The sequence below is a fragment of the Lactuca saligna genome, chromosome 5 (genome assembly GCF_052625555.1).
Source record: "Lactuca saligna cultivar CGN05327 chromosome 5, ASM5262555v1, whole genome shotgun sequence".
NCBI lineage: Eukaryota > Viridiplantae > Streptophyta > Magnoliopsida > Asterales > Asteraceae > Lactuca > Lactuca saligna.
In genome coordinates this window covers 180,551,533-180,564,406 of record NC_136421.1, presented here as the reverse complement: position 1 = coordinate 180,564,406, position 12,874 = coordinate 180,551,533, and the positions used below count along the sequence as shown (strand labels likewise).

The window sequence follows — 12,874 nt, the reverse complement described above, 5'->3', positions numbered from 1 at the left end:
TCTGAAATCGTTTGCGTTCCACTTTGGCTTGACGTTTTCTTTTCTTGAACTCTGAGTTGTTGTTTTGGGTGGTGGCGACTGTTACTATTTTTTGATTCCTTGGATCGTTAATGCGATCGGGATTGTCAACTCCTTTTTCAGCCTTGCTTGTGTTGGCAGTGCTACGATTTTCCAGGACTGTTGTCACGGCAGCCATCACGGCAGCTGTAACGGTGGCTTGAAAAGTAGCGGCGTCCATAGGAAAAGTAGAGGTCTCGTTGATGAGCTGGTTGTTTCCGGATGACAACATGATTCTGTTACACGAAAGATAAGGATTTTGTGAGCGATTCTGGTTGACCCTTGATGTACTTAGATTATTCATGTAAAGAGTACGACTATGTTCTCGAAAGTTTGAACTGCATCCTTATGATGCAGTCCTAGTACAGAATGGAAGTATGATCGCGAAGGTTTGACCTACATCACTATGATGCAGTCCTAGCAATGAGTAGAAGTAAGTTCGTAGAATGGTCTCAAGACGTTTGACGTTCGAGCCGAGGTACCGTGGATTGGTGAATAACAAGATCCAACCACTTAAAAAGACTTGGAAATGTCTCCGGAGATAACTCACTATAGTCCAATGACTTGACTAAAGCATGTTTCAGATAGACTCCAATGAAAGTATGATAAGAGTACTTGAATGAAGAATGACACAAAAGTTAGCCGGCTGTCAATATCTTTGATATTCACGATGTAAAGATTCGAGAAAATGACCTTGTAAAGGTCTTACATCATATCCAGAGAAGATAGTTCTTGACAGCATAAAGACCTAACTAAAGTACTTACGGTACAAGATAATTTCATAGAAAATGCCACATCGGGCCTAGATAGAAAACACGATTTCCTTTTTTTTTATAAGAAAAATAAAGTAAAGCGTCTATTACCGGCGACGGTCATCCTTTTGGTGAACTCTCAGTTCATCCAGTTGACGTTCCACGTCAAGTAGGTGTCTTTCGTACACCCTCTGGCGTACTCGGAGCTCTATAACTTCGGCTTGTGATTCAGTCAGTGCTGGCAGCAGGGTTTCATGGTTTCTCTCTGATCTCTCGTGAGCATCTTCTAGACGAATGGTGCGGAGGGTATGCATTCTAGCATTGGCGACAACTTCGGTAATCTGATGTAGGGCTGTCCTGCCTTGAATCTCATTTCGGGCCACTCTACGGACCAAGATTGGCAAGACTCTATCTGCTGAGCCCCCATTGGTCAAGTCGTAAAAGCTTCGGTCGCCATTAAATGGCATGGGCTGATCTTGTCCTTGCCTCCATGTTTCCAATCATTCCACTCACTCAGGGGGTCGGGCCATGAAAAGCCGGACGAGGGTTAGGAATTTGAAAGGGAGCTGCTCGGGGTAGGTTCTCAACCTCTGGTTCAGAGTTAGCACCATACGAAAAGTCTTCATCATGATGATCATTCAAGGGGATACGATGATCATTCTCTGGTTCTTCTCCAAACCAACCAACTATGACTTCGTTCGGAAGAGACTGGTTGCCGAGGGGATGGAATCCAACTATGTTTTCTATGCGAGAATTTAGGGGTAAGAAAATAATTATTAGACGAACTATCTAGATAATTATTTAGAAAACCTTCATTAGTTACATCGCTATTTGTGAAGTGCATACCAGCTATGTGTAATCTAAACAGGATAGACCTTCGAATAAGTGACCTTAACTCCGTATTCACACAGAATAGGGGTAAGGCAAAATTTTCACAGATTCTAAGTCTATAACATCCTAATTACATGTAGCCTTAGTGTATCCACTTAGCAACTATCAACTTAGTAATGAAGATCCCGTTTTAGTTCTCAAGTATAACGTACTTATAGTAGCACCAAATACTCCTATAGTATTTAAATTTTAATGTTATGTTCTACTGTTCTCATTGTGGTAGGGTTGGTAAATTTTAGCACTGTTGCAACCACACAATTAAACTTAGGCACATGCTAGTCAACTCTCGGATAATATAGGTGATCAGGATATATATCTTCCCAGTTTTGACCATATGTCTCTAAGCCCACTTGCGTTGCCCAATAATCGTAATTCTTTTGTATTGTCCTAGTGACACTGATTTTAGTATGAATGGAGCACGTATACTTACTTAAATATTTTATTATTTAAAGTATAAACTCTTGGTCAGAGTATTTTTAATCCTTTATGTATTTATAGTTAGTATATCTTTTATGGGTTGATATACTTAATTCACTATAAACAATGCTCTGATACCAATCTGTCACACCCCAAAACCAAGAACGGAGGAAACTTTCTGGGGCGGAGGACATCATGTATAATATCACAACAATGTAAAGTAGTAAACAAGCAACAACATCATCCATTGCATTAATAATATAATTATTATACAAATGTGTTCTGTCAAATTTTGATAAACACTAAAGCATAAATAAAAATGAAAGATGAGTCTTCAACGAGCTCCATCTTCCCTAATCCTTGCATCGGTACCTGTCTATGTTGACCTGAGGATACAAGTAATTTTGAAAGCGAGTATCAGCTTTGAAGCTGGTGAGATCATAAGTATTTTAGTGTCTTAATTTGTATGTAAGTATTTGTATGTATATGAATTGTAAGTATTGAGAATGTATATGAACTGTAAGTATAAAAATGTATATGAACTATAAGTATAAAAATGTTTTGTATGATCCTAGGAAGCCCTATGTTTCCTACTAATCGTATTCTTCTACCAAGGCATCTAGTGTCTGCGTGTATGGCTCACGTAAGAGAGTGTATTTTCCCAAATCTGACTATCATTAATCAAAATATAGTTTCTACATTATCGTGCGTCGTGTGAAAATTCACGAAGTGCATTTAATGGGAAAAGAAATAGTACTATGGTGTAGTGTCGAACTACAACCGTACCTATTACCTTAAATCTAGGGTAATACTTCCAAGTACTATAGTATTTGATATAAATAACTACATCGGTACTCAACTGCCTTATTTGAGGGATAAGGTATAATGTGATGTCTAGATCCCAGACTATACGCTCCCCTATCAAAGGGATTTTGGGACCTACCCACGATCGCTGCATGTATGCAAGACTTGAGCATCCACATTACTATGATCATGTATACTTGATATAACTATCACAATTGTGTTGTGATTCATCAGTATAGTTAGATCCTGAACTGGCTTCGTGCTATAGCACCTATTGACGTCTGTTCTAAGTATATGTAAGCGTACTCCTGTAAGTGTGATCATGTACTTGTACTTATGTAAGTGTGATCATGTATTAGTATAGTAGTGTACTGTAATGTTCTACATGTGCTAGATGTAATGTGTGTTCTCCCTCTATCTAGCATGTATAGTAACGTTCTAGCTGTAATGTATGCTCTCTCTATCTAGCAAGTATAGTAATGTACAGTAATGATCTAGAAAGTATTGACTCATGAATGAACTGACTCATTGTATGATATTGCGTTCTAGTAATAGTTCTAGTATCTTCCTAAACTACCCATATGGTAGTTTACTAGTAATCTAACTGGTACGTATGGACATGGATGTATACCCTTGCTACCCAAGGGCATGGGATGAAATGGAAAGACCTTTTATGACTATATATGTACAGATGTTATATAACTAATATTTAAACGACCTTCAGACGAGTACCCGATATCCCACCAGACCACATCTCAAGCGCGGAAAGGAAATAGGGTGGATAGCCTTCTTAAGTCTTTTAAACATTTCTTATATAACTATACATATAGAGGCATGCAATTTATAATATAACAACATAAAAAAGTTTTGTAAAAACATTTGAAACATAATTATTATCTTAAGAAAAGATCGACTTGATGTCAATCTATAAAACAATTTAAAGGCATGGGTTTGATAAAACAGTTTAGTATAAAGAAACATTTGTTTGAACACAATAGTAAATAAGTTTGAAATGTAATATACATAGTAAACTGTACAGTGTAATAAGGAGTTTAAAACATATAAAATGTTTATAAAAATCATTTGAAGTAACGGTTTGGTAAAATGGCTAATGAGTAGCCAAATCATTTGAATGCTGTATATTAATCACATGTGATTGATGTAATAACTAGCATAATTCTACTTATTAATCACATGTGATTGATATAATAACTAGCATGATTCTACTTGTATCCCCCCCATAAAACATTTAAAAATAGTTTACAACATTAGTTAAGGGGTATGAACTCACTTGTAGTAAGTGACTGGAATTGAACGGACTGTTATCGTAAGGAAGGATCGGACAAGTGCTTGGTATCAAGTGAAGTCTTTAGACACACACAATGATCCTAATTACATATGAAGACATATGTATATAAATAATTAGTGATTAAAACACTAATTATGCAAGAATAAACATTTAAACGCGAGGAAAACACTTTTGGTCAAGTGCTAGGAGGCTAATGGGTTGCAACAAAGGAGTGCAAGGCCTCTAATGGGAGTTTAAGGTCTAATGACCATATGTTTTGGAGTTTACAGCCCAGGGGAGTAAACTCCTGGCCGTAAACTCTCAACAAAGCCTCTAATTGAAGTCTAACAATTATACAACTCATGTGGTGAATTGTTTCAAGGCTAAATCAAGTGTTTGGGTGTCATATTAGCTCCTTTAAGGAGTTTACGGCCTTGGGACCATATTCCCTTGGATTTTACGGCCGTAAATTCCCTTGGGAGGGTGGTTATGGTGTTTTCAAGTCTCTAAATTAAGTAGGAACTAAACTAGGCTTTTGTACTTGGCTTTAGAAGAGTTTATGGCACCATTTGGCAGCATTTTATAGAGTTCACGGCCCTAGAACCTTTTGGGCCATAAACTCCCTTACCCTTGGTGTTCTAAGTGTGTTAGCTAGTCCAAAACGCATTTAGGTACATGCCCAAATTGGTCTCTTGGCTTAAGGAAGGAGTTAGGGTGTCATTTGACCCCTTTATAGGTGTTTACGGCCCATGAGCTTGTCTTGGCCGTAAACTCCTTAACTCATGTGATTCCTTGTGTTTTCTAGGCTATAAACACTTTAGGGTACATGTCCTAATTTAAGTCTAAGCTTTAGGAGGTGTTTCAAAGCATTTTGGCATGTTCAAGGGAGTTTACGGCCTAAGATATTCTTGGGCCGTGAACTCCCAAACTTGGGTGATTCTAGGTTGATTTCATGTCCCTAATACACTCATATACAAGTCCAAGGTAGTAGTACATCACGGGGGACAATCTAGGCTTGGTTTCGGGAGTTTACCGCCCAAGAACACCTTGGGGAGTAAACTCCTAAATCGGATGATTTAGCTATGTAATCAATGTTATGAACACATATAAAGCTTTCTAACACTACTAGAAAGAGTTACTCACAATTTGGGATAAAAACCCGAAGATCCGTGAGAGAGAATTTTGGCTTTTCTCTAATTGGAATTCAACTAATGAACTATTTGGTTCAGTTTTCTATATATAGTCCTGGGATTTTTGGCAGAAAATATTTCTATTCTCGGAATGAACTCTAATATCCTAGAGTATTGGAATAACAGTGTTGCACAAAACCCTAGTGCATCCACTCTCCTAATATCTCCTTAAGTGTAAAATCCTAAAAACTGCCAAACTTATACTCGAAATCTGAGTTTTCACTGTAACTGTTCTACTTCTATTGGCTTCAAATGGTTTGCTCAGAATGGAAATTTCGGGTTGTCACAGCTGACCATAGCTGATGGTGCATCTTTGCATCTTTCTCTGGCAGTGCTATGGAGGACCGATGCTACTTAGAGTTATTAGAGATCAACCTAACGTTAACCAGAGCGAGATGCTAGAGGGAAACCAGAAAACACAAAGAAAGAGGAGTAGGACTTGAAGATTTTGTGGAGGGAGTAAAAGAAAGAGAATGGATGTGATTTTGAGTTCTGCAATCGATTGAAGAGAAAAAGGAGATGCTAGCTTCAATTTAAGAGACTAGACAAGAGAGGTGTTCGAATTTTGGGGATACAATGCAATGCAGGCTGGCCGGTAAGTCTTTTCAGGGATTAGGCTATCCTTTTTGCTTTATTGGGTTGAAAAAGTTAAACATAATTTGCCACGTAGGATGAAAGCTAATGGAGATAACCTAGAAACTTGTTAGTTTGAGGGTCAAACTCCTATTTAATAGGTAAAATTTAACTTTAAGGATTTGTTGAGCAAAAATAAATTAATGACCAATCCGGAAAAAACACCAAACTTGATTGTGATACGAGATCAATTTCCCTTTAGTAAAAAACCAACTATTTTCTATAAATTAAAAATGTTTATCAAATTTTAAACTTGTTCTTAGAATTATGAGAGTTTTTTTTTTGTTATTTTTTTTATGTCCGAAATATGAAATCAAGAATGTCAATCTATAATGTCAGTAAAAATGTATTTTTTGTTAGAAAAAAATTGTTTTGTTATGACATAAAATTAATCCAAAATATACCGATAAACCTTTTCGGACAAAAACTATTATTTTTCCAAAACACCAAAGAATTGCTTATTTGAATTAAATCCACTATTCATTTTAATCAATTTTGTTAATATTCCTATAACTAGTATTTTGCCCACCGCATGTTGTGGCAGTGCCAATATGTTTTGTAAATTGAATTTTGACAATCATATTGATAAATGTTAGGTACCATTGTATTTGTTGGTAGATAAATATACAAAATCGATACGAATGAGTAAAATGTCGGTAGATGTGACATGTAAGTTTAGAGAGTTGAGAGGATAAAAGTAATATTTTATAAAGTTCAAAACCAATGGTTTTAAAGTGGCATTTAATAGAGTTGAGGGGTTGTAACTGTAGGAAAATAATATTATATAAACTATGGAGGTTAAACATGAAACTTTAGAAAATTCAGGGGTGAAATTGATATTTTAGAAAGTTCTAAGTAGAGGAGGCTAAAAGTGATATTTTACAAGGTAAAGGGATGAAAAATGTCATTTCACGTTGAAGGGTGGCAAGTGTGGGTGGAAACATCCACTAAAAGTCGGTACCACTGACTTTAATTTATAACGCTAGAATGAAAATGTTTAATATGTGACCAAACTCAAAAAAAAAAAAAGTAAGAACAAATAACATACACAAAATTTATGTCCAAATAAAGAAACCGTGGTTTTATACTGATACATACATAAAAAATAAGCAAATGATTTAAAAAAAAAAATTAAAGAACGTAAGTTTAAACAATGAAAAAGTGTATTATATGTAATTAGACTCATATGTAGGAAACGAAAAAACGTACATAAAAATAAACACGTAAACATAAAAAAAAAAGTTTTAAATTGAAACATAGACAAACTCAAATTTATAATGACATAGACACATAAAAAAGTAATGAAAGTTCTAAATTTATGTCGAAATATTAATTACCTTGAATTTATGGCTATGCATACATAAAAATAAATAAGTAATTTATTTTAATAAGTTAATGAACACAAATTATTAAGAAAATTCAGATTAAATATAATATAAAAATAAACAAAAAAAATTTAAAAAGTAAATGGGACGAAATTGACATTATAAAATTAGAGAGTGGAGATGATGAAAATGACATTTTAATACTTAGCTAATTTATGTGAAAATGGAGAGACTAAAATTGACACATAAAAAAATAAGAAAAAAAGAAAAGAAAAATCATTGGGAATGAAATTAAATAGGACAAAAAAATAATAATATATGGACTGAAATTGCCAAGTGTATACAGCACACCACCCACATTGTTTTTTAGTACTATTTTAATTTTCTAAACGAAATTATTACACGATAATGAAATCCTAAACTCATGTTGTCGGAACATGAAAAACCCGACACCGCTGAATCATAAAAGCATGATGAAACCATCAAAATACATTTTTGAGCAATTTTATAATATGAAAAATATATGCTGAAAAAAGATGCATAGGAGAACATACTTAACTAAAGTCATAATCATTGCAACAATCCAAGATCTAGATCTTGACCTTTTATGCGTAATTTCGTTGGTGGCTAATTTAAAAATATAATATGGATTAGAATAACAACCTTGATTTGGAAAAAGTTATAAACCTAACGAAATATAGTTGATAGATTTGTTTTAAACAAAACTTCAAAATAGTCTCTGTAGTTTTCGAAAATATCAAGTTTAGTTTTTAAGTTCAAAAAACCTCACAGATGGTCCCTGTGGTTTCAAAACTTTCAACATTTGGTCATTCCGGCTAACTTCATTACCATTTAGCCGTTAAGTCAGGAGCATTTTGGGTATTTCACTACACAGGGACCATTTATGAGGTTTTCAGTTACTTTTTTTTAAATAAATATATAAATAAAATTTAATATACAAGGATCCCACCTCTCTCTCTCTATCTAAGGTGCTTCTCATTTCTCTCTGCACACAAAACACACACAATCACACACTATTTGTATGAAATGTTCCGAAATCAATGAATGTGCTGCTGATTTTGGTCCTTATATTGTAGTCAGTGTGGAAATATTTTAGGGTTTTGATGTTTGGGGAGAAATTTTGCAGCTTTTTTGGCTTGAAGTCTGAAGGAAAGAGAAGTTAATCAAGAGGTGGGAACAAGAATATTTGTTGAAGTTGGTCGTCAGAGGTCAAAGTCAAACTCCAGTTACTGGAAAAAGTCAAGAATGAGCGCATCTCAGTTTATAAAGTGTGTGACAATCGACGATGGAGCTGTTGGGAAGACCTGCATGCTTATTTCTTACACCAACAACACTTTCCCCACTGTAAAGTCAATTCAACTTCATCTCGATTTAATTTCTTCAATAATTTTAATTATTCTCATTTCAAAGAAATGAAGCAGCAAGGCCGCCTACATCCACCAACCGCATCCACCCATCGATGCCCTTCCACCGTCGTTGCAAATCAGTTAGAAGAAGAAGAGAGGGTGGGGTTAGGGTCGTTTTTTCTCATCCTGACGCAGACTAAGTCGGAGGATGAGATGTCATCGTCTGAAATCTTTGAGCTTCCTTTGATGTGTTATTGAAAGCAATTGATGGTGGGAGGATCAAGCATAGTCATTGAAGGCTAACTAGTGGTGACTGTTTGTGTATGTGGAATGTGTGTATGTATCTGCGTGTATTGGGAGTGTGTGTATGTTTTTTATGGTGATCAGGGGGAGGACGGAGAGAGAGAGAGAGAGAGAGAGAGAGAGAGAGAGAGAGAGAGAGAGAGGTGAGACCCTTGCATATTAAATTTTATTTATTTATTTATTTAAAAAAAGTAACTGAAAACCTCATAAATGGTCCCTGTGTAGTGAAATACCAAAAATACCCCTGACTTAACGGCTAAATGGTAACGGAGTTAGCTGGAATGACCAAATGTTAAAAGTTTTGAAACCACATGGACCATCTGTGAGGTTTTTTGAACTTAAGGACTAAACTTGATATTTTCGAAAACAACAGAGACGATTTTTGAAGTTTTGTCTTTGTTTTATGATTTATTACTAGTAGTACACTGGACAACCAGTAAATTATCGAATCCTTGCAACACTCTTAGTATGAATCATTTATTTGTTTGTAACTTATAATTAGACTATATTGCAATATAATAATTATGATCATATTAGGTATGACTTTCAGATCTCATCAAGAAAATATAAAAGTATGGATTAAATTAACAACCTTGATTTGGCAAATTTATAAACCACAAGGAACATAGTTGTTGGTTTGTTATATGATGTATCATTACTAGTAATTCATTAGAAAACAACATTTTCCATATGAACCATTCATTTGTTCATAACTTGCAATTAGGCTTATATTATACTTCATATAATTATAATCGTATTGGGCATGGCTTTCAGAACCTCATCATCAACAATCAGAATTTGTTACTTTCTTCAGGCAAAAGGGGTTCCACGATGCTAGATTTATCAACCAAAACTTGAACAACTTTGATTTGATAGTTTTTCGAAATCATAGCCTTCTTCTGTTGTTCTTCTTTTAGTTCCTCGAGATCTTTGGCTTTACCCCACAACACGACATACAGTCCAATCACGATTGCAGCTGCACCTATCACGCTAAAGTTAAAAAAAAAAAAAAGAAGTTGATGTTATTATGAGAAAAGGAAATTATAATGTTGCCATTGCGTTTCTGACAACATGCAACAATGTGTATGGTTTATATTTAATTAATTCCACTAACCTCCCCACATATATTTGTTCTTGTAGAAATATAGAAGCAAAAAATGTCACAATGACTGTGTTTAAAGGATTGAACATTGCCGAAAACACTGGACCCCTCTTTTGGATTATCCACGATTGCGCAAATATGGAAATTCCCGAACCAACAATACCCTAAACATAAATAAACAATGGGAAATATGTTACTAAGTTTTCAACCTAAAATATTTTAATTTTTGTACATAACAACCCTCTATGTAACTGACATAAGAGTCCACCTAGTGACTACTAGGAGCCCACTCCACATTAAAGTTGGAACTCTCACACTCCGGCTAGAGAGACTCAAACTTTTGACCATTTCTAAAAGCACACATTTGAAGAGGTAGCTGACATAAGAACTCAACGTCCATAAGTAGCCCAATCCACATTTTATAATTCTGCATCTATTGGGACTCTAATACAAGGGTTTTATAAATGACATGGGACAAGACATCTTATATTAAAATATGTAACGAATATAATTACCGCATATAACAAAGATCCAAGTTGCAAATAAGATGTAACTTTCCAAGCTTCCAAGTCTGGATCTGTAAACATGGTAACCACCGCGGATTGTATGGTCGCAAGAAAACACATCCAAGCTGACAAAGACAAGTGGTCGGGATAGTTTCTAGTGACAGGTACCTGTATTATTATAACAAACTTCATAACTAAAACAACATAATACAATCGCGACACATCTTTCGCGACAGAAGGTAAATCAATACACACCTGAATAATTAGCCAAAACGACCAGCAACAACTGCTGCCAAAAAGACATAAACAACCCAAAAGCCAAAGATTATCACTTTCAGTTGAGTTCAATAACAAAGAATGCGATGAAGGCAGTTGTGCATTTAGAAGTTTTTGGCCTTTGATGAGTGCCATTGTAGCAGCACCAGTGACACATACAACCGTCCCTAATATCTTCGCAATGGTTCTCAAGCTTCGAATATTTATTGGTTCGTATCTACAAATTAAGTTTCATGAAATTTAAGTAAGATTATGATTTTTGTAGCATTTTGGAATGATTTTTTTAGAGAAAATTGAAGTACGTACCCAACAATGGCTGCTGCAACAAAGGTGATGGCGGGGACAAGATTGAACATGGCACTTCCTGCCGACGATGACGCTAAGTATAATCCTTCTAAGAAGATCATTTGGCTGGTTGTTATTCTGCACAAAAGATACAAGAAACACTATTTATTTTCTCTACACAACCTTTTAATACTGACTTTAAAGGTTGGTAGAACTTTTTTTTACCCTATCAAAGCAGCAATAAAGATCAATGAAAAGCTCTTCCATCCAATGGAACATTTCGTTTTGCTCCTACAACACTCACACAAACAATTTAAATCAGAAATGTAGGTCGTTATCTTCTTATTCTAAACTAAAAGAATTCGTGAAAATATTAAAAAGAAGTTGTTAGATAATATTTATATTATGACAACATCAAATATACCTCGAAAAATAAGCAATAGGGGCAATGACTAAAGCAGCAATAGCTTGTCTATAGACGACAAAAATTCTAGGGTTCATTCCTTCCAAGAGAGAAGCTCTAGTTGATATGGAGACTGCTCCATATGTAAATTGCAACACCACCATAACCATTAATGGCTTGTAAAACTCTAGCCACCCCATTGAAGCTTATATATATGTATATGGAGTGTGTATAGTAATTAATGTGATTCTATCACTCCACAATTTGAAACTTTATCATGCCGAAACAACCTTTATATACTCGCAGTTTCAAGAGTTGGTTATTTTGCACTTGGGTACATATTCTATGAATATTCGCAAGTTTAGTCCCTAATCTTTCAATTGCTATGATATAGTATTTTGTCAATAACATTGATTTTACACATTGGGTGTTTTGATCAAAAGATGCATATATTATTCTTGTAACACGTATTCAAATTTGTCATTTTGGATATAATTCCCAAAAGGCTAAATATGGTATTTGATATGCAATTAGAAAAGAGAGCAATGATAAAAAAAAGAATTCAAATTTGTCATTTTAGATTAATTCCAAACAAATGAACAAAGCAAATGCAAACATATAAATGAATGTATTTTCTTGCTCATGTGTTTTTTCTTTAAAAACTTACTTTGTCAATATTCATTGGTGTTTGTTCTTTAGGATGTTAAATAAGAGTGACAAATCGGGTCGTTGTGTCGTATTTTTGTCTGACACGACACGACATGATAAGGTTTTACGTGATACGAACACGACACGATACAATATTGTGCTTTTTTTACTATCACAAAAACGAACCAATTAGAAAACGACAAACATGATAAGACAAGCAAAAGATAACATAACATAAAAAACAGTTTAATTAATTAATACTTAATATACAAAACACGACAAATATGAAAAACACGACAACAATGCTAAAATGGTGTTAATTCCGTATCGAATTTTGAACATGTACACGACGCAATATGAGATCGAGTTTTTTACATTCGACAAGAACAAAAATTCAAATTTTAATTTTATCCTAATTTCGTTTCGTATCATGTACTTTTAACAGGTCGTATCATAAAATTTCACCCATAATGTTAAACAATGATAAACAAACAATCAATAATGAATATAAAATAACATAAACAAATGAACATTAAAGAACACAAATGAATAAAAATCTACAAATGATATAATGATATGGGTTCGTTTTGAGCCTTTAGGCTACTATGTAATTTATAAAATTAGTGA

General features: G+C 34.5%; 1 protein-coding gene across 1 annotated transcript; it reads right to left on the bottom strand.

The window, feature by feature from the left end:
* Positions 1-9,606: 9,606 nt before the first annotated feature.
* LOC144997316 (WAT1-related protein At4g30420-like) lies at positions 9,607-11,850 on the bottom strand. Its single transcript, XM_078957187.1, has 7 exons — positions 11,621-11,850; positions 11,422-11,487; positions 11,218-11,334; positions 10,891-11,128; positions 10,645-10,803; positions 10,142-10,293; positions 9,607-10,017 (listed from the first exon to the last, which is right to left on the bottom strand). Exons 1-7 carry the CDS (start codon positions 11,797-11,799, stop codon positions 9,819-9,821), a joined length of 1,110 nt encoding a protein of 369 aa, XP_078813313.1. The 5' UTR covers positions 11,800-11,850; the 3' UTR covers positions 9,607-9,818.
* Between the last annotated feature and the right edge of the window lie 1,024 nt (positions 11,851-12,874).